The sequence below is a fragment of the Lepisosteus platostomus genome, chromosome 3, assembly GCF_059453375.1.
Source record: "Lepisosteus platostomus isolate fLepPlt1 chromosome 3, fLepPlt1.hap1, whole genome shotgun sequence".
NCBI lineage: Eukaryota > Metazoa > Chordata > Actinopteri > Semionotiformes > Lepisosteidae > Lepisosteus > Lepisosteus platostomus.
In genome coordinates, this window is record NC_142613.1 from 9,543,673 (window position 1) to 9,570,990 (window position 27,318).

Consider the following 27,318-nt stretch of genomic DNA (forward strand, 5'->3'; position numbering starts at 1 on the left):
ACGCACACTTCCATCACTTAACTCACTGAACTACTGTTCATCTCAAGCCTGTGCCATTCACTTTCCAGTTTTAACAGGTTTCGTCTGCAGTGTGCTCCAAGGAGCTTGCATAAAAATGTACTTCCTTACCTTTAATTGTTCCAAATCTGATCACACAAAGGACACAGGCTATGTGATTATGCCACATTCACAGATATAACACCTCCAAACGTTTTCATGAAAACACGAGGCAAGTGTGAAAAAAAAAGTCTGTACTGAATCACTCTGATTTTTGATGCAACACGTTGTAAGTAATTCCCCAAGTCCCACTGATACATCAATCAGCTCTCATCCTTCTTTAACTCCCAGTTCAACTAAAACTACATTTTTTATCCAAGCATTTCCATCCATTCATCCACCCATCTTCTAAGTGTTTTATCCACTATGGGATCACGGGGAGCCGGAGCCTATCCCAGCAAGCAACGGGCGGAAGGGAGGCTACACCCTGGACAGGACGCCAGTCCATCCCAGGGCACACAGACACACTCACACCAGGGCCAATTTCCCCAGAAGTCTGCACCAATGTCACTTTTTCCATAACTTACCAGTATAGTCGTAGGACTGTGGGAAGAAAGCAGAGCACCTAGAGAATGCATAAACTCCACATGGATCATCTGAAATTGAACCCAGGGCAAGGCAGCAATGCTAACCACGGTGCCACTATGCTGTCCAATCCAAGCACACACATTTTTAAAATAGAGGCACAGAAGAACCAATCAAAATTTTTTTTCTGTATTCCCTACTACAGAAGCCACTTGCATGCTTGCATTACCTCGTATAGAGCGAATGACCTACGGGACAGGTATGCGACTATCGGGAGTCTATTCTCAGTCTGAAGCTACAACCCACATGCCAATCTTGCAGCCTGAAAGCACCCCTCCCCCCGATCTCAAGAGCCGCCCCGATGCCCCCCGTTCACCCTCGAGCCAGCGCCCCCTGCAGGCCATACCTCCAGCCGGCGGATGATCTCCCTCAGCGGGAGCGCGCTCTCGTTGCCCCCGATAAAGGTGGTGGTGGGCAGCCGGAAGACCTTGTCCAGGTCCGACTCGTCCAGACCGTAGAACCCTGGGCGAGCGGGCGGGCGGGCGGGCAGAGCCGAGCGGCGGGGGGGTGGGGTAGGAGGAGGAGCGAACGAGAGGGGAGAGGGCGTGGGACAGGACAGGAAGCCAAGGAAGCAGGGGGTGGGGAGGTGATCCAATACAGAAGCGAACAAGACCAGCAGCAAAAAACAACCAGAGAAAAGTTAGAGAGAAGATCATGCCATGTGACATCATGAAAATGACAACAGTGAGGACATTTAAAAAAAAAATGGCAGTACAGGATTAAAACAACAACAAAATGGTGCACCACAGTGATGTTACATGTATTCATTGCGTTATTTTTGCCATTATTGAAATAATAATGCAACACAGCACAATGATGACAAAGCAATGAATGGGACAGGTGTGCAGACATGCGACACCAGTGGACACAGACACACAGAGGGATGAAGAAGCAGGTGGATCAGAGAGCAACAGACAGCGAGGACAGGGAGGGGAAGAGGGAGGGTTACGGTTTGAGCACAAAAAAAAGGAGGAATATTTATGGGGTAAAAAAAAAGAAAAACACGATTAATATGGTAACTGGAAGAAGTTTAACATGTAAAAAAACAGCGATAATCAGGTCATTTATAATCAGGTTGCCTATTCTAAGCAACAGACAAGTGACAGGGCACGTGGTATCACCCTCTGGCTAGTAGTGACTTATGGCTATTGCTCTCACACACGTGGTATATATTAACAAAGATCAACAACTGCATTCTCAAAAACTACTTCTGGCCTAAATTCCTTAAAGTTAAAAAACTGGCGGCGAGTTGCTCGCAGATCTGACGCAGCGGCGACAGGGGTCCTGTCCTATGGGATGCAGTCAGGAGCCAGGCTAGTCGGACTTACTGGGAGGAAGAAGGGAAACCAAGAACACAGCAGCTCGTTCCGTACCCTCTCACCCAGAGCGGCTGCTTCAGTGGGCTAATTATCAAACCCTTCCCTTCAAGCTGTAACCCAGCAAAGTGAAAAGGTCACAACAAAACTCTGGGGTCACTATAGATGCTACAATCATGCGAGATGTATTTGTATGTGTGCCTTGTTTGAGCCTTCAACAGCCACAGAAAATCTGTAAACCTCTAAAAGCCCCTTACCCTTTTGCCAAATGGGGTAAGTAAAGACTATAAATGCAAGGCATTCATAATTTCAACAGTTCAGTAGGTCATTTCCAGAGGCACATTCACAACCCCTCAGCTTCAAGATAGTGCCACTAGAAACCCCAGTCAATTTTTTACTACAGTTGATGATGGGTAGGCAGTGTGAATTTTTTGCTCTAGTCTTAATCACAGGTAATGCAAAACTGAAAAAAAATGGTCACTTTAACCAAAAGCACTTTGGCTTTAAGCATTGCTGAAAAGCACTGCAAGCGTCACTCAGAAACTCTTACCACCAATTCAAAACCAGCAGGTACAAAAATAAACTCTTTTGAGCATTTCCGAAGCAGACCCCTGGAGTTCTTTTGGCTTAACCAAGATAAAAATAAACAAAACCAATTCAAGCTTTCAGAGGTGATTAATGACCAGTGGGAGGCCTGGAAACACTTGTAAGTTATGTCCCCAGGGTTCTTACAGAAATATTAATATTTTAGAACCTGTATCCTCCATAAGATGAAAGGTTAGGCTGAACGTTTATTAAAAGTCATCACTAAACCTCACCTGACACATTGCTAAAAGCACTTTCGGAGCTCTATTCTGGAAAGCACTATTCTTTAAGAGTCAAAGGAGGTGCTATACATGATGAAAGTGTCAAGAGCCCAGCCAAGGCTTGCTTTTATGGCCACAGTCATTGCTGTACTTTTTTTGTCCATGGCCAGGTTACAGATCTTCTGAAGTGGGATCAAATCTGAGGTGGTTTGAAATTTAATGCCCCGTTTCAGGTGGAGCTGGCGAATACCCAAGTGAGATAGAGCCGGCCCAGGGGCAGAGGGATACGCGGATTTCCTGTTACGTGCCGTCACACGCAGCTAGGTCAGGAAGGCCAGGGTTTGTTCTGCAGTTCATTTTCATGAGTAGAATTTAGTGACTCGTTGCATGGTTACAAATGAAGAATGGAAAATTCCTTGTGTATGAATGCTTTGAAGCTATTCTTGTGCATCACAAAAATATCTCGTTCCTATAAGCATGACAAGGAGTTTTTCCAAACAGGGGCTTTGGAGCCTCATTTATCAAGAGAAATTCTTGAATGATTAATTAGCTTAACTTTTATTGTTGTACCTCTGACTTTTTCAATAGTATTTAACCAATACATCAGGACTGTCCAGTCCCAGGGGACCAGTGTCTCTGCAGGTTTTCAAAGTCTCTTTAAGGCAGTGGCTCCTGAAGAACTGGGACAAATTGTTAGTGGCCCAATTAAGCTTTTAATGAGCTGATTTAGGTCATTAAGTGTGGAAATGGAATGATAACCAGCTCTACAATATAACGATTGGACAGCCGTACTACACAAAAATACTGAACCGCAAAAGACAGATTTATCAATTCAGGTATTATTAGAAAACAATACAGTGATATATTGATTAAATGTTTCTGGCTTCATTTGAAATAATTGGTCATTGATGACTAACCATAATACACACAAGCACTAAATCACCTGATTAGTGAGACAGTTAATTAGGCACAGGTGATGAGCTTTTGTGAACGCTGGTAAAAATCAGGAAACAAATATTCCCCCATATCAAGAGAATAATAAGTTTGCTCTGTTTGCAAGTTCTAAGACAGACAAAGTAATCTAAGGTGGACTCGCCAAAAGAAGCCCAGTGCTCTTAGGTGATGAAGAGGAGTGGTTAGTCGCTACAAGACTCCACTAGTAGGGATCATTGGTAACCTGGCTGCATGGTGCTACAATGATCAACTCCTCGGCATTCCTGCAGGACCAGCCCAATGTGGCAAAGTCCCGGCAGGACAACGCAAGTCCTTGCGCTGCTCGAGTAACAGCAGGTCGCTTGCAAGACGACAATGCACTCGTCATGCTGTGGATACCCCACTTGCCAGACTTAAGCCCCACTGAACCTATTCGGGATCTGCAAGGATAACACAAAGCACTTAGGGCTCAGGGACCAGTGAACAGGCACATGCTTGGACAAAAGCTGCAAGAGGAACAGGCAGATTCTCACAAGACAGCATCTGCAACCTGGCATGTGGCTTTCAACTCCAGACACAAATGTTAAACAGTGTAATGAATAAGCCTACGTCATATTTCCTCAATAACCTGATGACTTTGCCAGTTTCCTGTAGCGATAACTGATAAGTCTCTTGCAATAGTCAGCATATTTATAAACACCGACGTAACAATGTATATGTGTGAACAGAAGTGGTTTTATGCTCTCCCATAAATTTCTGTGGCCTGTAAGTCTCTTGTGCTCACCTGTCTACTGACAATCACAAAACTTTATAGTATGCATTTGACATGTACAGAGAAATTCAGGGTCATTAGGCTGTAAATAACACCTGCTGTTAAGTTTCTGTCACATCATTATTTATGTATAAGCTATATATAGGCTTAATTCAGTAGTTAGGCAGCATTAAGTGTTGTTTCTTTATGAAACCAGTAAAAAGCACAGACCCAGGACTTTGAATTAGTGTGCAGGAAGCCAATTTGGTGTGAGATTGTGGAATGAAGAGTCATTTCAGAGGGTCAGATAATATAAAGACATACTCCCCATCTTCCATTTGCATTCCTGTGTCCTTCTTGTCCAGTCTTGTGTGCCTTTTTGTTTTTTAACCCACTTTTTAACAATGCAATTAGTTTTTGCAAAACCAAACCAGCGAAAGCTGCTATTAGCTTAGTGCAGAAGGAAACTATGAAAGAATCTTAAGAAAACAAAGACCACCCGCAATTTCTTATACAAATGAACTGTGCCGACCACACACAGCTAGCAGACTGCTGATAACACTGCCGATCCCAGAGCTATTAGTGCACACTGCACACACACTCAATTCCACATGACTAGGCATATGCTATGTGTGCTAGGAGCCAAACATTGTTAATGCTGGGCTACTGTCACACACAGCAGTGCACAGGCAAGATGTGAACCCTTTGGAGGAAACATTCTCCACCCAGGTATGCCTCTGGTGCATTTAGCCACTTAAAGCGCTCAAAAGAAAGGGCATGACAGGGTCTTGAAGAAGCCCACCACTCTGACTCCCTGTAAAAGCACAGGGGGGCGGGGGAACAGCAGCCAGATGGATTGCAACTACCACTACTGCGGACAATGGGAAGGCAGACAGGGAAGCGCGGAAAAAGGGGAGAAAAGAAGAAAAGGGAGAGGAAATCCAGCGACTGGCAAAGGGGCAGGGAGGGGAGGAGCCATTGAGCAAAAGAGGAAAGAAGAAAGAATATTCGCACTGAAACGAAAGGTTTAAAAAGCGCACAAGAACGGAAGTGCACTGCCAAGGTGTTTCTTCCCCTCCCTTCTGATTTTTTGTGTGTGCTGCGAACATGTTTCTTCCCAGAAGAGAACAAAACAAAGCCTGAATGTGTCACAAAAGTTGCCGCTGCATCACTAACAGGAAACCGGTGAGGCACAAGCCCAAGATCTAGCGCAGCTCTTCTCCGAAGTCACGGGATCATCGCTGCAGAGATCTCCCCAAGGCACAGACTGATTGAGAAGCTGGTCTTCCCCAGGGCTAGCCTTTAGACACCTGTGCTTGGTATTGCAGATGAGCAGCACTTTATTCCCTACTTTTCAGAAACAAGTATCGTTTTTGTAGATGGGGAGTACCGAGTTAAAAAATACTCTGATGTCTTGGGGGGGGGGGGGAGAGATAAAAAGCCAAAAAGACCCCCCTGGACTCAAAGCTGAGATGACAAACTTGGCAATTGTAGAGGGCGAGTTGGATAAGTATAGTGCTAGTGCTTGTCGTGTAGGGGTACAACACTATGTGAACTAGACAGCTCTCTGTTGGTCACCAAACTGCCTCGAGGTCTGTTAAAGTGTAATCAGAACTGACTTTGTAAAAACAAACAGCAATTGATCTGCTCCTAACGAAGCTGTCAAAGAGAAAGATTGATCAGCTTCAGAGAACAGGACTTTAGCTACCTGAGCATGAAAATAACCAAACGGTCACGTGACCTTACCGAGACTGTACCGTTTAAAAGGGTTGGAAAGCTGTAGCAGTCTGTATGTTCTGTGGGGCTGACAACCAGTGCCACGTTGCTATGTATATTGAGGGCAATAAAGGCTGAATCAGCTCAAGACAGTCTCCTGCTCATCTCCTGCATTGGTCATTGTTAAAGAATGTCCCTCAACAGAGGGGGTGTTTTGTTACAGAACTCTAATGTGCTAAGTGGAGCTTGACATTGCAGAGGGTGAACGGAACACTTTGTCCCGTGATTTGTTTTCAGCAAATGGGAAAGATGGTTGAAGGGCCATGCTTGAAGGTCAACACCTTAGCAGTTCGAGAACGAACCAGTTTGCTGGGAGCCAGTCAGCGTGCACTAGCATCATCCACTTTGAGGCTGATGGCCGGCAGGGCTGGAGAAGTCACATAGATGACTAGCAACAGCTAAAATTAAGCCTGTATTAAACTGATAGCCTCCTCTCATTTATAACCATTCCGAAGGGACCCTAAAAGCTTGTTTAACAGATAGCTAAGAATCAAGTAAGATGGGCTGAATGGCCATAGGCAAGTTAAAAAATATATATATTTGCAGTGTTGTTAAAAGTGCATCGATGGAAGATGAAACATTATGGTGGGATTTCTAACTGGTTAGACCTGCAGAATAAAAGAAAAATGAACACTCTTTCATTCAGAGTTAAAACAGAGCAACATGCTACTGAAAAACCAGTCCACATACATATAAAAATGTTTTCACACCCACAAGGAACATAACTAAAATATGAATGGTCTGTCTGTTTATAACTCCCCCACAAAAATATTTTTCTGACGTCAAATGTCACAATAAGAAAAGGTCTAAACTAGAGTTTCTTAAATCCAGCCACATACGTGAAGCTACACAAAATCCAATTCCAGAACATGTTTCTTACAGCATGCTGTACAGGACATTGTAGTATTCACTGACTGGTGAAAATCACTGTCCATGACTGGAATACAGCCTAACTTTTTATTATTATAAATAATAATAAAAAAACAATTTCTTACACTTATAAAGCACTTTTCTGGACACTCCACTCAAAGCACTTTACAGGTAATGGGGACTCCCCTCCACCACCACCCCCACCTGGATGATGCGATGGCAGCCAGAATGTGCACAGTACTCTCACACACATCAGCTATCAGTGGGGAGGAGAAAAGAGTGATGAAGCCAGTTCAGAGATGGGGATTATTAGGAGGCCATGACTGATAAAGGCCAATGGGAAAGTTGGCCAGGGCACCGGCGTAACACCCCTACTCTTTTCTGGAAACAACCCGGGATTTTAAATAACCACAAAGCATCAGGACCTTTGTTTTATGTCTCATTTGAAGGATATTACCTTTTTACAGTATAGTGTCCCCATCACTATACTGGTTCATTAGAACCCACACAGACCACAGGGTGTGCCCCCTGCTGGCCCCACTAACACCTCTTCCAGCAGCAGCCCTAGTTTCTCCCAGAAGGTCTCCCATCTAGGTACGGGCCAGCCTCACACCCGCTGAGCTTCAGTGGGTTGTTAGTTGTGAGTTGTGAGCTGCAGGGTGATATGGCTGCTGACAAGCTCTTCCACCCTTGTTCTGGTCATCCAACTTTTGAGACTTTCACTAGCTTCATATGTTAAAACTAACATGTGCTTACTCAATGATACTGATCCACCACGTGAGTTGGTAGTATAAAGACAACAGAAGAGTCACATCTGCTTGGAAGATGCGTGGTCACTGAGAAATTCTTCTGGCAGGTGGTAATGGGGGAGGAGAGGCATGAAAATACAATGCAGTCGATACATTTCCGGAAACATGAGATCTATCTAGTGTTTGGCTGCCATTTGGAGTTCATGGTCAAATGTTTGAGCAGCGCAGCACTGGATCCAGTTTTTTTATCCTTACGGTTTTTGTTTTAGCGCTTTTTGAAATACGATTCTCCATCTCATTGCTCTCCACCTTCCTCCTGCATCCACCCCCAGTTTCAGAATAAAGTTTTAATGCTTGCATGCCTGTTGGCACAGCAATGCAGAGAAGAATAATGCTCTTTTGCACCAGTACAGCATTTCAGTCCCACAATGCAGCAGCACTGCTCATCTAAGCTGACACTGTGCAGAGATCTCATGCTTCGAATCTGTGCAGATAGAATTTCCACTAATTTTTTCCACTATGGAAAAGTAAAGGAGTATGCCAAACAAAAGCAGTAAGAATGGTTATGACTTATATATCAATTTTAATTTGAATAAACTATATATGTAATTGACATTGACAGAGAAAAACTGTAATTAGATTGACCAAAAGCTTAACTTTTAGAGTCCCCACACAGCAAATACTCCCATAATAAAATGGAACAATCCATTGTTTTTCTTAAATGTACTGCACAGGTCAACGCCAGCTTATCTTGGGACATGAGTGTACCACAGACTGAAGCCCCTCTACTCTGAAGTGTGGCACAGATCCGAGAACACAATGACCATGGGACTCCAATCCCTGCACACGGGGATTCAGGGACACACTGGGCTTCTAGCATTTGAATCCACCACTACTCACTTACTAACCCATTCACTGCACCAGAGAGAGCAAGACAGGATGGAAGGGAGAGACAACAAGTGGGGGAGAGGGGGGAAAACGTGAAGGAAAGAACAAATGCAGAAAGAGGATGGACAGGACAGAGATGCACAGGAGCAGTTAATTGGGGGAAGAGAATAAAGGATGAAAAGGAATGACAGAAATAAAGACGGAAATGGGCACATGGGATCAGATGCATACCTCCGACCGTCAGAATTCCCAGCCGCTCCTTGAACACAGCAAGGTCTGGTGGGGGCAGCAAGGGGAGAGAGACCCGGGGACAATTAGTGACCACAGCTGCCCACACCACCCAGGGGACAGCAGCCCCCTCTGCATCCCACAGGCTGCAGTCACAGCCACTCACTCCAGGCGCAGCACATCGGCCAGCGGCAAAGCGAACCGGCCGCTCGGCGTTCCACATTCCTCAGTCTAGAAAATGATGGTGCCAAGAGGGCCTCCAGGGAGATCATGCATCTCAGCGCGGCAATGGCTGACTGATCAGACTCATTTACCTGGGGCCCGCCCTTTCTAGAGCACACCAGCACGGACTGACTGCAGAGTGCAGGCAGTAAATCAACAGACCTGGGAAACTGGTACAGGCAGAACGAGGATCAGCTACATTCCAGGCAAGCACACCTCTTCCCTGCTGAGAAGCAGCAATTCATCAGTGGGCTATGACCTCCATCAATCAATTTCTAACATTACGGGAAAAACACTACACTTTTTTATGGTTATAATACACAAGCACATTACTCTGTCCAAAAACACGAGGACAAATGATGAAAAACATGATGAAAAATTCTACTGTAGTGACGTTTCCTTAGCTTACTTTCGCTATATATTCACAATATGTCAATGCCAGATTTTATAATAACCCGTACAATCGTAGATAAAAGTAATTATCCTTTCCACAGCCAGGTTAATATCATACTCATCTCTCCGATTCATTTATTATAACTTTGTGGTAGAGAACAACAAAACAAAAAATAAAGGTTAATAATTAAGAATGGTCATCTCCCAAAACTTCTTACATGACACACCATTTCATCAGCTAAGCAAAAAAAAATTTACAAAACAGTGCCGAGTTGTGCAATAAAGACCATCGCTACCTACACAAGGCAGAAACAAACCCAGTGAACTCAGAGCCCCAGCCAAGTCAGTGGCTCACAAGCTGTTTTGCTGCACTCTTGCCAATAAAACTGTCCTCTTTCAGATGTTTCCAGATCTGAGATTCATGCACACTAGGGGAGAAACGCATAGCTCTGGACAGCAAGCAGTTGAGTTGCAGAGGGTCACAATCTTGAAGCATTTACCACAAGCAAACCTCAACACCTACAGTACTTCAAAACACAAGTCACAAGCCACAGAGAGGCATCTGGACTGCCAGTACGAAATCTTAAATGATCACTCTTAACAACTATACCAGACCTGTTTCACAACTTTGTGTTTTGCTGTGTTAAGGAAGAAAAAACAGGTGTAAAGATTATTTGCAACTTCTTTAACTGTGTATACTTATTAATATGAATGAGAAAGGACTGAATAAAGCAAAAAACATTTTCTGTAACAAAATGCTACCGATTATTAAATTATCTGAATACAAACTGAGATCATAAGTTTAGTGAAGGGAACTATGTGCAGCAAAACCAAAAGACAGCAGTAAGTGAAAATAATACCTCATTCTAGTTCTTGAGCCACCAATGTGTCAGTCAGCCCGATCTTCATCTAAAAGCCAATGAGTTATTTTTTCAGCAAAATATTACTACCACAAACTTATTATGTATCCTAATTACTTCAAACATAAAGAAAAACTGGATTTAAAAAACAATCTTCATTTGGTATCCACTGGATCATGTTTCCACATTGTGAAACTGCCTACTCGACTGGCAACCTGCATCCATTTAAAAAAACAACAACACAGCTACATTAAAAGTTGCAAATATGTGTGGTGAATAAATGCAAAATGACTACCATTTTTGGAGATTCAAAATCATCTTCAGCAGAGGAAAAAAAAAACTCCAAACGAGTTTCTGCCTGTCCCAGTAAAAACACAACCACATCCTCTTCAATAACCTAGAGCTCTAGGCAAAAGAAGTTAATTCTAGAATTGTCTTAGAAATGGATACAGCTGAGTGGTAGTAATTCTCTCGATCTAAGATGCAGAGTGTACAGTACACTCTGTGTACAAACCTATTGTACAGACTCACTGTAAAAGTGCCAGGTTTCAAACAATCACTGGCCCTCAAAACATACTGGGGCTACTCCAAAACAGGGGGACAAATGCAATACTCCTTCTGATACACCAATATAAGCCTTCACAGACTAATACTAGTTACTGAAGCCTGAAAGGGTGTGTTACCCTTCTGTTTAAACAGGAATGCATGAAGTTTAGTTTTACAATGATAAGAGTTTTCCCCAAACACACCTAAGATTAATAGCAACACCATTCCTTGGATTTTATGGTAAAATTCACTTGTCTACGCTGCTTTTATTGTTCAAATTAAAATCAGTTGTGATTTTTGTTGCTGTACTGTAAGTAAAAACAATGTGCATTGTGACTGCCTTTCCAGGGAGGACTCTTTGCAGCTGTTTTTTCCAATGGCGTGCTAGCTTTCTTAAAACTGTGCATATCTTTATTTTGCCTTTATACATTGATGAACAATTTTCCTTTGGCATTTGCAGATACACAAAAGGACATTTTACAACAAAATGAAACAATCCTCAGCACTGCAGGGCATTCTAAAGCCACTGGAAGGGTGATTCAGTAGTTAGGTCACTAAGACTAAGATTTGGTGCAAGAGGTTCCCATCTGATTGCATCAGAAGTACTTGAAGGGGTTACAGTATGACCTCTGGGTCTTCAGTAACAATCTGTCTCTTGCAGGTGTTGGGACTGCTTGCCGATTTTATAACCCCAGAACGTTCAAAAATGTTTTACAGAATACATTATGCAGTTGGATTCATGTTGCATGGATGCTGCAACACTCCGCCATTCTGTAAGAATACTGTTGCCAGAGCCTAAGAGACTAGCCCAGTACCTGCAGTGCAATCCTGTAGTTACTCGCATAGCTTTCCCCAATTCAATAAATCCATCTAAAATGTCCCAACAAAGGATATTTGTCATCTGGACTAACTCTACTAACACAGAGATTAAGTCACTTATTGAGAGAACTTTTTAATGTAGCTTTATCTTTTCTACGTTAACCTCCCACTGGCAGCGTTTAACACAAAACATCTTTCCACATGGGTGCTAAAATTCTCTATGATACGTCAGCAGGTTTTGAAAGGCCTCTCTGATAGTCGGTTATTCTTCGGTCACGTACAGTAGCCAGCAACTACCACTAGTGCTCGGCTTTAACAACAATGAAAATCTTAAGAATCCATTCCACCTGTTGAAACCAATTAAATAAACAGAAGAGGAAAATATTTCAGGAAAGTTATTCCGATGAGGATGGCTGTTGCCAAACCAATTCTTTGGATTACTACAAAACAGAACTCGTACATCTCCTTCAACAATACAAAATAATCACATACTGAGAAAGACAAAGCAAAATACTGCACACAACAAACCAGTCTTCATTACCAGGCCCAAATGGGCGTTGCCACATCTTCTCATCTATCTACCTATTAAAACGTGTATTTCTCATACATTACTAAATATGACACAGGCATATAAATATAAACACTTTATATGCATTTTACTATGGATGTACTTCCTTATGGCTTGGATTCTTATAAATCCGTCAATCTTTTAATCTCAATAAAGAGGCTGAAAGGAACAGTAAACAAAGGCTAAAGAAATAACGTCATGCGTTATCACAAGCTGCAAGCACCGAACGATGTTTGGATTGGCCGTGATGTCACCTCCCAGATCACACCTCCCGGTGCCTCCCTGTGTCCCGGGGCAGAAGCAAACACTGGAGTAGAGCAGGGCTCCGTTTGCTCAGGCTAATCTTCAACAGCGGCTCCGGCATGAAGCCTTCAACACCGAGCGCCACACGTAACTGCCTCCCTGCCAGAGCTGTTCAGCAGTTTCACCGTTTCACTCCATGTTCAGAACATGGAGGTTTACTTCAGATAAGCATGGAAGTCAACCGAAGCTTGGGTGCCGTGACTCAGCTATGGATGTTTTTTGTACAGGAGCGGGCAGACGGCAATATTCGTAGCAAAACCATTCTTGATAACGGCATTTTCGAAATCATTTGCTGTGTCTACGTCAGTTTGTCTTCTTCCCAGGAACCGAGCCAAGAAATCAACTGTACATAAATTAATGGGAGAAAAAGATTATGGAACAAGCTCCGATTTTTTGTTGTGCACAACAGCTAATTGGTTTCATGTTTTCAGCATTTCTGATCTTGTACCACCACTTCTGCACTTTTTCTGAGCCGATTTAGCCAATTAAAACAAAGGTTAATTGCTATTAACTACTTACTACTTACACTCCCTCAGTTGCTGGCAGGGGGTTCCATGGCAGTGATGGGGAATGATGTTAACTCTTTATCCCCACATGTGATACTATGATACTATACAAGTGCGACGTAGAAAATTTTGGATTGATTAAAATGCCTAAAACAGTTACGAGGTTGAGTATTTTCCTCTTACCCTAAAAATGCATCACTTGGCAAATAAATTACAGTTCATTGGTAAGCACGAAGTTGGAATACAAATGCTGGAAACAAGGAACCGGATTACTTTATTCAGCCTGTAAAGTACAAAAAGAACACCAATCACTCTTTTCATTGGGATCAAAACTGCACCGCACCACAGCCCCATTCGCCTTACATTTACAACAAATTGCAATTTTCTTGTCTAATGGGAAGTTTATTCCCCTCCCCTGCATTTTGGAAACTGCTGCAGACAGACTTACAGAATGGCATTTTAAAACTGAGGACAGAAGGCACCGCTCTACACAGAAGGTGGTGTGAGTACGGAGGAGGCTGTTCATTGGAGCCAAGACCCCCACTTTATTTGGAAATTGGATCAATTCACGACTAACTACCAAACAGGCCAGGGGCCAGATGGCCTCCTCTCATCCATAGGTTCTCTGGTGTTCTTGTGTAACCACCCAGTTGCAAAGGTAACGGCTACTTGTAGCCAGTGCTGTGCCAGCTGTGCAGCAGTCCAAGTAGCCTTGCTCCCATCCACACCCCGGACCTGCCCCAGAGTTGGGCTACCACTGCCTTATCACCCCAAAAATCGGTCTTACCCCCCCATCACAAATTCAGCCAATCAGTTCTTGCCTCTCGGGGTTAGCGTTCACAAACATCTGCCCCCTTCCGGCAACTGAACAAGGGCAAACGTGGTGACGCTTCCCCGGGTAGCTTCCTGGCAGTGCCTTACGGGCACACTTCTCTCTCGTGATAATCCTGCCCTTGTGAAACAGGAAGGTCAGCAGGTGGCCCCAGCCCAGCACAGGGTGAGTGAAGCAGAGGATTAGTGCAGCATCCCTGGCTCCGAGCAGAACAGAGGCCAAGGCAGCCAGCAAAGATCTGCTAGCATAGTGCTCAGTGTCCAGCGAAAAAAGTTTGGAAACAGAGCATACTGTAAGGGAAACCATTAAATTGAGCATATTTCCAATGGGTAAATTAATCCAAAAAATGAAATGGACAATATCCCTTAACTATTGCATTCAATCTAAGTAAAAAAGATTTTTCAGTCTGCATCTGGCTCTGAGCTTCAAGAACTCACATTAAAAGTTGGATATACCAAAACTGTGACATCACTGTTAGTTTCAAGTCAGATTTAAAGGGGAGCTGCAGTCCCAATTTCTCATACTGGTAATTAAATCTTGGTAACAAAATAAAATAATTGATAGGATCGCAAAATTAAAAAACAAAAATTCCCAATTAAGCACAAAATCGTGAACTTTGTGAAAGTACTGCATGGCTGGCGTGTTGTTGTAAACTCCAGGTCTCACCACGGGAATTGTGACATGATGTGGCCCTTCCTGCCCACTAGTCATTGTAATGACTTACGTAATGCGATGTATGAGCCAAACAGGCAGCGCAGCAGATATTTCATTGCAGAACTGTTTCAATGTGATCTGCATGCAGAGTTAACAAATAGAATTTGTTGGAAAAACCTTCTATTGGATTAAAAAAGATGTATTCACAAGCCTGTTTGTTTACAATGTAATGGGGCCGCTTTACCTCACAGAAAGTTATATTGCCTCGTTCTGAACTGCAGAATACAGCGCTATGCATACCTGGAAATTTCACCTACTTAGTGAAGTAAACTGGAGGTTTTACTTTCATTGTGGTTTGAAATGCACTGATCGGTGCCGATTCTTTGTAACCCCGAAACATTAAAAAAAAGTGTTGCAGTTCCCCTTTAAAAGTGAAGGTTTCAAAACTCCCCGCAGAGTTTAGGACATCAGGGTCCCATGCTGTCCGCTCTTAAATGCAGTGGCGAGAGGAGAGGAGGCTGACTGCAGAGCAGTACAGGCCCTCCGCAGGGGTCTGATTAGTAAACGGAGCTGGGCAGCCCTTAGCAAGCGCTTAGCTGTATTTTCTTTTCCTCCCGCGAAAGCTCAGAAACAGCTGAAAACGAAAATCGGAGGTGTTGCTTCGCTGGCGGCTAACCGGCACAGCCTGCACTCCCGGGCCCTACCGGCTGGTGGCGAGAGTGTCCGACACACGGCCCCCCTCAGGGGAGGAGGGGTCGCGGCTGGACAGGACCCTTACTCCAGGTCGGTTCAAGAAGACCGGGACGCAGGTACAGGCCGGCACGCGCGCGCGCATGCGAGAGAGAGGGGCCTCTACCCATTGCAAAGTCCCAGAAAGGAGAAAGGAAAAGCAAAGACAGAGGCATGCCAGGGGAGATGAAAAACGTCAACTACGCGAGGTGCTAGAGACGGGATGCGTGCTGTCCGGGGGGGAGCGGGATTCCGGAGAGCAGGGGCAGGCCGAGGGAGAGAGGGACAGAGGGCCGGAGAAGAGGGCCGACAGGAAGGAGGACCAGCTCAAACGCGTTTCTCCCCTCGCTGTCCGCCAGTCCCTCACCGAGTTTATCCGAGGACGTGATTATATCCGTCGGGACACAAGAGTCCAGATCTGCGTCCATGATGCCGAGGGGGTCCAGCTGAGCAACATGGTGCCCGCGAATCTACAGGAACACGGGGTTCGGAGAGAAACAAAAATAAAAATAAAGAGGGGGGGGAGAAGGGGAGGGTAATTGGAGAAAAAATATGTAGTGTGGGGAAAAAAAAGGCAACAGAAGGAGATAAAGGAAGGAAGGAGGAAGGAAGGGGGGGAAAAAAGCACAATTAACACAAACAGGTTCATCGTTTGCGCAGAGCAGCTGCAGAGGAATATTTCTCACCAACATTCGGGAACCCGACTGTTACTGGGGCATCGTCAAAATTTACACAACTGATCCCCAGAGGATCGAGTTTGGCAATGTGATGCCCAGTCACCTGTAAACAAGGTAACAGTAGTGACATGAAATATAAGAACATTACACTATTAAGTTAATATTCAATCATTATTACATTGTCGCGACTGGGTAAGGAGAAGCTGTTTTAAGCATATCCATTAAAAAAGCTCCAAATTAAATCATTTGATAATTCTGGTAACAACATTTTGTTAAACAGCTGGCAACAGCTCAAGAATGACCATTAAATGTATGTTTTTTAATGAAACCAGTGTGCTGTTTTAAATTCCCCGTAGTGCAATCAGCTTTACTTGACAGTGAAATGCAGTGCAAAGATCAATAACAAAAGGGTTAAAGATCCCTTCTGTACTGTAACTCTGCATTTATATGAAGAACTTAAACTGAAATAGCCGTCTGAAATTTGGCCTGGTGGTGCTGGTTCCTGTTCAGATTCAGTATAATAAGAGGAAACCAGTCCCAAGCCCCACTTCAGGGAGCAGAATCTGAAATTTATTACAGTGCAGTTTGGCAGGTTAGCAATGCAAAATTATAAACTGGACACAATTTGTTTAATACCCCAAAGTGCTGATCAATATTAAGTTTAGGGCATGGTTACTATAAATATTCAATACAGACACCTGGGGGAGATAATCACCAATGCTAAATACAGCCGGTTCACAGCCCTATCAAATCCAGATATTTCATTAGGTGCTCTTAGCAGAACTGAGAACTGCAGGCAATGAAACGTATTCTAAAGTACGCTGTACAAAAAGGTTTTGCACCGAGAAAGGAGGGTTTTGCAAACATTTGGCCATAATCTACACAGGAATAAAGCTTCTATGCACACACACTGCGAAATGGCCATACAGTATATATCGTATAATGGGTGCGTACGTGTGTCTACAACCACATCTACATACTTGATGTGCACAGGCAAATTGCATGGCCTCCTGAGTGGCTTCAGGTTTAACAAGCTGCCTGAAAGCATTATATTCAGCACCACTTTAACCCTAGGCAGGCCACTGGGGCAGGGTGTGTGGGATACAGAGCGCACTGACCTGATAGGCACGGATGAGCGACTGAACAGCCAGGTGATCCTCCACCAGCTTCTCCACGTTGGGCTGGGTGCTGACCAGCGCCTGAGCCTGCGCCAGCCCCGACAAACTCCTGCCCAGGGGAGGGGGGCTCTGGTAGGCCGTGCCTGGGGCGGCACCCGCGTTGGCATTGCGGAAGAATATGTCCCAGGACTGTGGAGAAGACAGTGATGGTGGGGGGGGGAGGGGAGAGAGAGAGAGAACATAAAACATCATAAGTGACAGTAACAGCACAGCTTGTTGACAGAGGCCAACAAGAAAAACAACCCGTTACGTGAGCAGATACTTCAGAGGAGGCATGTCACAAATTTCCCTCAATGCTTCGGTTGTATTCATACACATAAAAAAAAAAAAGAAACAGAAAGATACAGATACAGAAGATGCGATTCGCTGTTCTGCTTGTGAAGGCTGTGCTATTTAAGAGTCGCAGCGCCCCTAAGCAAATCGCACACGACTGAGATCAGAACAACAGCGGGAGGAATGAGGAATCGGAAAGCCCGACGGCGCACGAGTCACAGGATGAATATTGAAAGAACAGCGTGTACTAAGAGAACACTGCAACTCGCAAAGCAGTAACTGGAAAAGAACTTTGAACTTTCCAGGCACTGTTACAGCAGTGGTCAGGGCCACTGGGCTCACTGCAATATTATGCCTCCGTTATTAATGCTGGTAACAGTTTGCTCTTCCAGGGCTTGGGTTTTCCAGCACGGGCTCTGTGCCAAACAAAACAGTGCAAATCTGCTTTGAAAACAACTGATGAAATGATGACGTCGTGATTGATAAATGTAAAACATTGTATTGTTAAGCCACTTGGAAAAGAGCATTTGCTAAGCGCGTTAATAATATTTTAAATGTTATATTTGCAGGTATTTCTTGTAGTCTTTTTCTTCTTTTAGCGAACAAGCTCTGATGGATTGCTGTCACAAGTTGTCTACAGGCAACTGCCATTCATAAGGGCGGAGACCAACGACCGATGGCGTCGGACTATGCAGCTCATACCTCTGCTTTCCTGTCCTCGCTGATCCCACGAGTTTCGGGACAATAAGACGTGTTTCTGCATCCACTGACAGAAAAGCACCTCACTCTTCCACCACTCAGCATTTTTCACACCTGGTTCACCCGTGCGGTGTGAGTATGTTACACAGTGCGTGTTCCAGCCACGAGCACGCCAACTGCTCAACAAAGCTGGGACACCATTAACATGCGCAATGTGCCGAATCTGCTTTTTCCCCCTATTTTTCTTTTTGGTATTTGTCTCTGAACGGGGCCCTTGTTCAGAAAACAAAAAGAAACCGGTAGGTGACATTTCCATTTGTGTCTTTCTGACTGCAGTGATGGAAAACCATCCAGGTCAGCACTCCCTAACTCCTAACTTACAAGAGAGCCCACAAGCAGCCTGAGCTTTTTAACTATTTCCCCTCCCCAATTTTCAACTGCATCACATCCATAAAGCAATTACAGTATTAACAAGGCTATGCAAGAAAAAGAAGGAAATAATTTTCCCACTACTCCTCAATTACAGATCTGAGAAATCACAGCAGCACAGACTCCGACAGGGAGCAGTAGGCGAGCCAGCATACAGAGCAGGAAACTTGGTGGGGTAGTTGAGTCAGGAAGTTCACAAGTATAAAGGGCATTATTCATGGATTTTTCTGTACAGGAAATAAGAGCCAAAAAGTACCCATTTGTATGAGTCATCCCACAGTTTTCTTAATGGTAACACTGGCAGAGAGCAGCTGGAGGAAAATGTGGAATTATGGGAACTGAATCTGAAAAACACTTTTTAAGACTGCTTATCGTGCCTGCTAGTTTTGTCGAGTTCTTCTGCTAAACATCTCTAATGGTCCCCATAAACGCAAACTGCATGAAATGCAACAACACACAGTTTAACAAAACGTAACCTTTCCACGATGGCCAGGATTTTTTACTAGGGCCTGTTCTCATCGGTTTAAGTCGAGAACTTGAGTTAGGTCACGTGGGGCTTCATAAACAGAAGTGTGGGTTATTCCCCCCGATCTCTGACAGCATACTCATCCAAGAGCCTCAGACAACATCAGCGTTTGGTTAGTTACACAACAGCAGACCTGAGGCTGATGTCACAGCTGGGCATGGCATCACAGGATATGCAAAAACAGGGAAAAAAAAACAGGACTCTGTGTCCCAGACATTTTCCAGCCACAAAAACAGAAACACTCCAATTTCAGATCAGCTCCTAGATCCTGACCGTTACAGAAATGGCATTGATTTTTGTTTCAATTTGGGGTTGAATTTGTTATGCAATAGTATTTGAGTCTCAGTTTTACATGTCATTCTGTTAGTGAAAACTACATGGTAATAAACCTAGCCAAAATGAAAAGCGAAGACAGATCGAGCACTTTCTAAAAAAGGAATGAAATGTAACCTGCATAGAGATCTGCAACCCCAAACCTGTTCCACCAGTAACAACAGACACCTGTTCTTCAAAGGGAATAAAGATGTTCAGAAGAGATAGGTATCCACATTACTCATGCCTCCAGGCAGGGTATTTAAATCAGAACTAAACGCCTAAATCCTCTAACACCAAGAATCACAAATATTACTTCTAATGCTACCCTGGGCAAGAACTGTGCGCACTAGTTGAGGTGATTTTTCGGTCAAACCACATCTTCTAATTTAATAATAAAGAAGAACTGACTTAATGATGCTGAGATGGAGAACTGCCAATCAGGTGTGTAACTGATCTTTTGACTGTAAGAGATGCATAAATCACAAACGTTTCTCTGTAGCAATGTAGACACGGTACTCAGGAAGGCTCAACAATATAAGCTCGTCTTAATGCTCACCAAGATGCCTTTCAAATCTATCAGTCCTTCTGTAGGTCTCTTTCTTCCTTGCGTCCTCAGGCACTAACCTGGTTTACTTTACATCCTGACTTGAAGAAGAGATTACAGCGAGCCACAGACATCCCCGACGTCTAGTTCAAGTTAGGTTTTCTAATGGAGCACTAATTGGTTTTCCTGCGTTAAGAGGTTCCAAAGGTTAAGGTGTTAAAACTACATCGGGACAGAGAGCCGGAACGCAGGCTGTTGGAGGGAATCGGATGAAATCGAACTTTGCAGGTGCTGGATGACAGGCGAATGCAGTAGCACTAAAGGAGCAGCTCCTGCAGTTTCAGAGTGGCAGTATTACTGTCCTTCACAGCATGGCTCTCCCAAGTCCAGTTCAAACTTCCTCTCATAGCAACACTGGCCTCACACCGCTGCTTCTGAAGAGACTTGGCTGTGGCAGAGCAGATTTCTAGTAAAGTGTGGCTCTACAAACTTCATCCAGCACAGACCAATGCAAGTAGGATCAAGGCACATCTGAAACCAAAACAAGGAACTTGCATTCTAAAAGCGATTTATGAAAACGTGCTAGATCAACGTAGCACCAATACGAAGCCTGGTCCTCAGGTAACTCGTTCTTTTCCATTGTGCACTCTGAACAGGTTTATGAGCCACTTGTTACAAGACTCTGAAATACCTGTGGAGGTATCACACCGTTTAATAACAGTGCTCGTCTCGTAGTTCTTAAAGTTAGGGATGGCAATGAACCACAGAATTTGCTTTTGGGAGATCATAAATTACTCAGGCAGCAGTAGTTGGTCAGTTGGTTGATGGGTTTGGGGAGGGCAGTTGCTGCAAGCTGCTCCAGAAACCCATGCTGTGGTTTGAGAGTCAACGACTGGTTTTAATTCCAGCACCTTTTCCAACTATGTCTACAATTATATTTGATAGCCTGAGTCAGTACATGGGGTTTCAGGAAAAGGATAAAATGACTCGACTCTGAACGTTTGCCAACAGGGTGGTAAAAGGCTCTTTTTGATTGTGAATACAGAAAACACGTTGTGTTATTTGTGGTTTGTAAGCAAAATAAGGAATTGATTAGGTCTGTACGGTGCCCTGCCATGTTGCACAGGCTTGCTGCTGCTCAGCCAGGGTAGCAAGCGACGTTTCCGACAAAGCAAAAACTACTCCTCCAAGGGAGGAACAACAGCTGCAGCTCTGTCTGGAGCTGGACACGCAGCTGTAGCCAGATGAAAACGAGCTCTGCTCATGAATATCAAGAGGAAGTATCTTGCTTGCTGCTACTAGCGTCATATCCTTCCAAGAGCAGGTCTGTATGGATGGAGGCAGCACATTGCACAAACGCGTCTCCTAGAGTAAAGGCCTGAGCAAATACACAAACAGGACCCGTCTCTCGAGATGGGTCACGATTGCCAGCGCTCATCCAGCAGGCCTGTGGCTTTTCCTTCACAGGGAGAAACATTTCCCAGCCCGCACACATGCATGCCGACAGACAGGCATTACAAATATAACAAATGAGTAATGCAAACAATAGAATCTGCGGCATTTTTAACACTCTCAATACACTGCATATAGGACTCTTCAAAAGCACAATTACTGAGGCTGGGGAACATTTAAGGTCACAGGAACCAAACGGGAGCTCTGCTGCTTAAAGGACTTTGCATTGCTTAATTTATGCAGCTATTCTTATTTATAAAAAATAAGTACAGCATATATATAGAGATTTTGGATATTGACTGCTTTGGCATGACTGATTAATTTGAGATTTTCAGATGACCACGACAATATTTTTTTTGCAAAAGCACTAAGTGATGAGTCACAGGCGATGAGACAATTTAAGCTGCTGCTGCTCATCAAGCCTGGTTAAAAAATCAAGAAAGAGACCCCAAGAACTAGTTGCTCTGTAGAGAATAACACCTTCTTGCCATCGGTATGCTGGAGGCTGGACTGGTCAAGCGCTGGGAGCTCAGTGGCTGCCCTTCTTGATAAAGCATTGTCCCACTACAAGGGTGTAGGTCTTGATGCTGCTCTGAACATTTGTGGGATGAGCTGGGAAGACACACGGCGTGGACAGAGAACAGCAGACAGGCTTGAGTCCACTGTCCTCCCGGTTCTGCAGAATGAACAATGTTTGCCATGTTCAATAAAGTGTCTGCGCACCTGCCACAAAAAGACTGACATTTTCTCCCCAGAACTTTATTCATCTCTTGAGGACGTAAAAAAATATTATGCTCAGTACAGCTCAAGTGGGGGCATTTTCTGCTTGACTAAGGAGGTTTCATCTCAAAGATGCTGACAATGCCATCTTCAAATTACTGTTTAACAGCGCAGTTGCCCCCCAAAATTAAAGCAACGGTTCAAACATGCACCTTAACGTGTCTCATCAGGCAACGCACACTCCCTTTGCAGTTATACAACTGTCCTGGAATAACAGCGATCAGGGTTGCCTCGTCAGTGACGGCAGTGTTTTATAAAAGAGGAGGCAGCTCTGTGTTCAAGGATGCCGAGACATCAGTTATTACTGAGAAATGGAGCACTGCCAAACCACAGCCGCAACAAAACAGCAGCAATATCTAAATTATACACCTTAACCTTCCAGCCTCCATCAGATAATGGGAACAACAGATTGACTGGAAATATAAATGATTGTATTTATTTTATTCATATTAATTGGCTTAAATGTTTCTACATGACATCTCACTTTCCATTAGTGAAAGGAGAAAAAAAAACAGATAATGATCTTGAGCTGCAGCCCTGAACCTGTTATTAATATGATCATTTTGAAAATACAGGATTATCAACACCCAGGGGAAAACGTAAGATTTACATTTTGATTCAGCAGATTCTAGGAAAGCGGGCAAACACAAAAATATCACAAGTCCCTCTATCTCCTTTGTATTTTTTTCCCCAGTAGGTAACTGATCCAAGAATTTCATCCAGTTGTTTATTGGGGTAACAACATGGCTAGCAGGCTTAATTCACACTCTCAACTTTTTGTGTTAAGAAGTGCCCACCGTTCTCAATTTTAAATCCACTTGTGTCCTTTGGCTTGTGGTTCGTCTTGATTGGGTTAATTCTGTCAGTGCCATTGAGGATTCTGAATACCTTAATCAGGTCTCCTCATACTGTAGGTTTCTCTGTTCAAAGCTAAGTCCTTTATCCTGTCAGTGTACAATATTCCTTTTAGCATGGGAATTCAGGTTCCCAAGTTACTCTAACCTGGACTGATTTCCGAGCAGCAATATCTTTTTTCTATCCTGATGATCAAAATTGGACATAATATTCTAAATTGGGTCTTATCAGAGCACTGCACAGAAACCTGGGTCCCCTGCACAGAAACCTTACAGAGTTGAGAAGTCCTGGGGCACTGCAGTGTGCAATGTCAGATGCAATCTGAATTACAGTGCACATATGGTGAATGACACCGTGACCCTTGTCTCTATTAATGGCGCCTTAAAAGGTCAAGTCATACAGGAACACATCTTAAGTTCCTCCATCTGTGTGTTTTCAGTTTCTGTCTCTTGCCGTACCACCAGGGATTTCATCAGAGACTGCAGCAGAATTAAAAAAAAAAAATTAGGCAAGCATCTCGTAAATGGGCATGAATGTGAAACCTCACCAACCATATCGCCATTGGCCAAGGCTGATGATCCTGAAGCTCCTTCATTTTCTTTTTAATCAACCCACATATGCACATACACACACACAAAAAAAAGCTATTTAACTGCTTATGGCTGAAAAGGTCAAAACAAAACTGTAGCATACTGAGGAGGCTCCAAAAGCAGAACAGCGAAACACAGAACAAGTCCATTATTAAGCAGTAAAGAACGCGACGCAAGCGTCACAAGCATGCATTACTGCGAGCAGGAGGTCACAGAGCTTGCGTGCAATAGGACCCCCGAGTTAGAATGAGGTATCCAGCTGCCATGCGAGTCTCTGCACCTGTGTGTGTGCATGCAGCATGCACGGATTTAAGTTAAGAGTGCTGTAATTGACCCAGTTTATCACTGTGCTCAAGGCTATAAAATGCCCACAATCTGTTAGTGAATAATGAACACTCTTGCTGTGACACCATATGAAAGACTACATCTTGAAGCTTAATTCGGCATGGTGAAACTCCCACAGTAGCTGTCACACGGTGTTAAACCACAAGCACATGAAGAGGAGGAAAGTAGTCATGTTATTTTTACCAGGGAAAACTGCAGCCAGTTTCCATGCATTTCTTTTAAATAACAAAATGTCTTTAAAAAAAAAAATCTGTGTATTTTATTCCAGCCCCATGACTCTTCATATTATTAACCTCTGTAGCCCTCAATTCCTCTCGCAGCGCATTCGTTGATTATCTTGTCAGCAGATTTAGCACGGGTGACAACTGTGTGAACATGTGTAGATGCACTGCCAGCAGCAACTCTGTTGAAAACACCCAAACCCTGTATGTTCAAACTTGAAAGATGCTAAGGCGAAAGGAGAAATACTCACTTCTGCACTTGCCCTGCATTGCTGCATTAAGATTTTCCAATGACTTTTCTAGTTAAATGATGAGGGCATTTCAAACAACGATAAAACCAAAATGTTCACAGTAATGTAAACTGGAGGTTTTACACGTCAAAAAACAGACTAAATTTCCAAGTATGCGCAGTGCAGTGCCACGTTCTGCAATTCAGAACGAGGCAACAAAGTTTTCAGTGACATTGTAAACGAGCAGGTTTGTGAATACATTTCTTTTAATCCAATGGAACAATTACTCTCGACTCCAAGATAGTTTTGACGATAAATGGAATTTACTTATTAACTCAGTGGGGAAATGTCTGGAACAGCTTCCCTGTGTCCATATTAACCGACTGACAAGGGCTCGCAACACTTGCAAAGGAAAAATCTCATTTTTGGATTGTAGAACAGAGCAGAAAAGGGAACTCTGAATGAATGATCAGATGAACTATCATCATCATTAAGGTCATTATCAATATCTCTAAAAATAATTCAAAGAAATAGATTCCTCATTCCAGAGAAAAGAGAAGCCATTTTGGAGAAATATTTCAGAAATGCTAGAGAACAGTGATACGACCAATCTTGCAACACCTCACACAAAGTCAGGTCTGACAAGATTGACACAGGTATTTAAAAGTCTCTTCTGCACATACAGCTAACTATAAGGGCAGAAGAGATTATTTTCCTTTTTTTGGAAGTTGCAAAATGCAGACTTAGGCAAACTTGCAACATTTCTTCTTCAAGGAGAAGCGTTCCACCAAAGCTTTATCAGCTCTGATGTGCAAACAGAAACTAAAGCTTAAAAAGTCTAGAGCAGTTTTCAGATTTCAGAGGATTTTCCAAAAATCTTTTTTCCTGAAAACCGAGAGGGAACGTAAAGGGAAAATGCCGCCTGAAATTCTTTAAAATGCCAAGTCCTCGAGGACAAAGCCGATGAGATCAGATTAATCGTTTTGCGAGAGAAACGAGGTTTTGATTACAGAACCTTAGAATTTCTCATGAAGTCAGCAGTTGTCCAGCAACTGCTGACATGCCTTTAACAGACATGCATTTAAAGGGGAACTGCAATGTTATTTTTATATTTCGGCACTGATTACATTTCAAACCACGTTAAAAGTAAAATTTACACTTTAAAGTGTAAAATGCAAAACCCCAATTTACATCACAAAATAGACCAAATTTCCAGGTATGCGCAGTGCTATATTCTGCGATTCAGAACAAGGCAACAAAACATCTGGTGAGGTGAAGCGGCCCTATGCATGCAGATCACGTTGGAACATTTCTGCTGCACATCCTGTTCTTACTTGCTTGTACGTTGCATTACACGAGTCAGTACAGTGACTAGGGAGCAGAAAGGGCCACATGATGTCGCATGTGGCATGACTGGGGGTTTACAATGAAATGCAGACCATCCAGTACTTTCACAAAGTTCCCGATTTTATTTTTCGTTAAGAATTTGTAAAATTCTGCGACATTCAATTTAATTTGTTACCGAGACTTAATAGCCGGTCTGAGACATTGGGACTTTTAACTCCTCCTGCAAAGGAAAAGGAACATGGGGAAACCAAACACTTTAGAACCATGTCTCCTTAGGGAGTCCGTCCCCCTCAAAGAAAAAGCATGAGCTGTACTGTTCATGAAATGGGCACCACCACACAGACTGGAAAACATCCAGTCTCTTCCGACAATCAAACACTCGACCCCTCATGGCGAGTGGCTGCATCAGGCCTCTGCCGAGCTGCACCAGCTCCAGCTGGCTGGGCACACGTGTGGCGGCTTTGGGTGGTGCTCCGTGCTGTAGCACGCGTGTACGTTCCACACGTCAAGGCCTTGTGTTTCTAATGTGGCAGGACTCTGGAGGACTGCGGGAGAAAGCTCCAGGAAAAGAAAAGGGCTATCCGGTCGTCCACGACTTGTATCCCTCCCTATAACATAGAAGGTGAGGTTTCTGAGAAAACAGGATAACGAGCTTACTCTGCACTGTTGCTCTCCATAATAGTGTTTTAACAACCAACAAGTCTTCTATGCTTGGTGTGTTTGTGGTGGTTTTTGCTGGCTCCTCTGGTCTTCGCCCACCTTACAAGCCAGAATCTGATTTTCTTCTGCCCTAGCTAGATGTCGTGCATTTGCAGTTTTACAGATTGAAGCAGGTATCTGCAGTGATGAACTGTCCACATGCTGCTTACAAAATACACTGATTGGTGAACAAAAAAAAGGGTTTGGTATCCATCGGTTCGTCACAGTCAGAAGAGAGAACTTTTCCATTTAACCTGCAACTGCAACAGTTTATAGAAAACGAACTTTGACCTTTACATGGGTTAAGTGATTCTGACATTTGGGGGGCACTGGCTGCAGCTGGATGTCAAACCTATAATACCTCCATGGATTTGTATTTAATTCATACACCTCAAAATGCTGTGAACAGCAGAACTTTTTTGTGCTCTCCTTGAAACCAAACATCATCATCATAATAATAATTTACCACCTCCTCCCACATAAAGCACAGACAAGATTTACTCCATGATTGATGCTCCGACTGAGCTTGAACATCAGTGGGGTTTCTCATCTCCCATACTGAAATACCTCTTAACTGTCCAGGTTGCAATTTAAGCAATTCATAGCAGTCATATCTCTCTGCAACTCACAACTGGCAACCCATTAAAACTAAGCAGGTTTGAGCCTGGTCAGTACCTGGATGGGAGACCTCCTGGGAAAAACTATGGTTGCTGCTGGAAGAGGCATTAGTGGGGCCAGCAGGGGGCGCTCACCCTGCGGTCCATGTG

At 43.7% G+C, this 27,318-nt stretch overlaps 1 protein-coding gene across 3 annotated transcripts in view; it reads right to left on the reverse strand.

The window, feature by feature from the left end:
* The window catches only part of ogdhb (oxoglutarate dehydrogenase b), a 49,766-nt gene that overhangs the window by 15,178 nt on the left and 7,270 nt on the right, over positions 1-27,318 (reverse strand). Inside the window, exons 3-6 of one of the 3 annotated variants that reach the window (XM_088624348.1) lie at positions 17,187-17,375; positions 15,759-15,861; positions 8,963-9,007; positions 989-1,104 (exon numbers count right to left, since the gene is read on the reverse strand). In XM_088624348.1, the coding sequence (XP_088480474.1) occupies positions 989-1,104; positions 8,963-9,007; positions 15,759-15,861; positions 17,187-17,375 (453 nt within the window). Of the gene's footprint in view, positions 1-988; positions 1,105-8,962; positions 9,008-15,758; positions 15,862-16,077; positions 16,172-17,186; positions 17,376-27,318 lie in introns of all 3 variants that reach the window. The other 2 variants (XM_088624349.1, XM_088624350.1) reach the window with 2 other exon arrangements.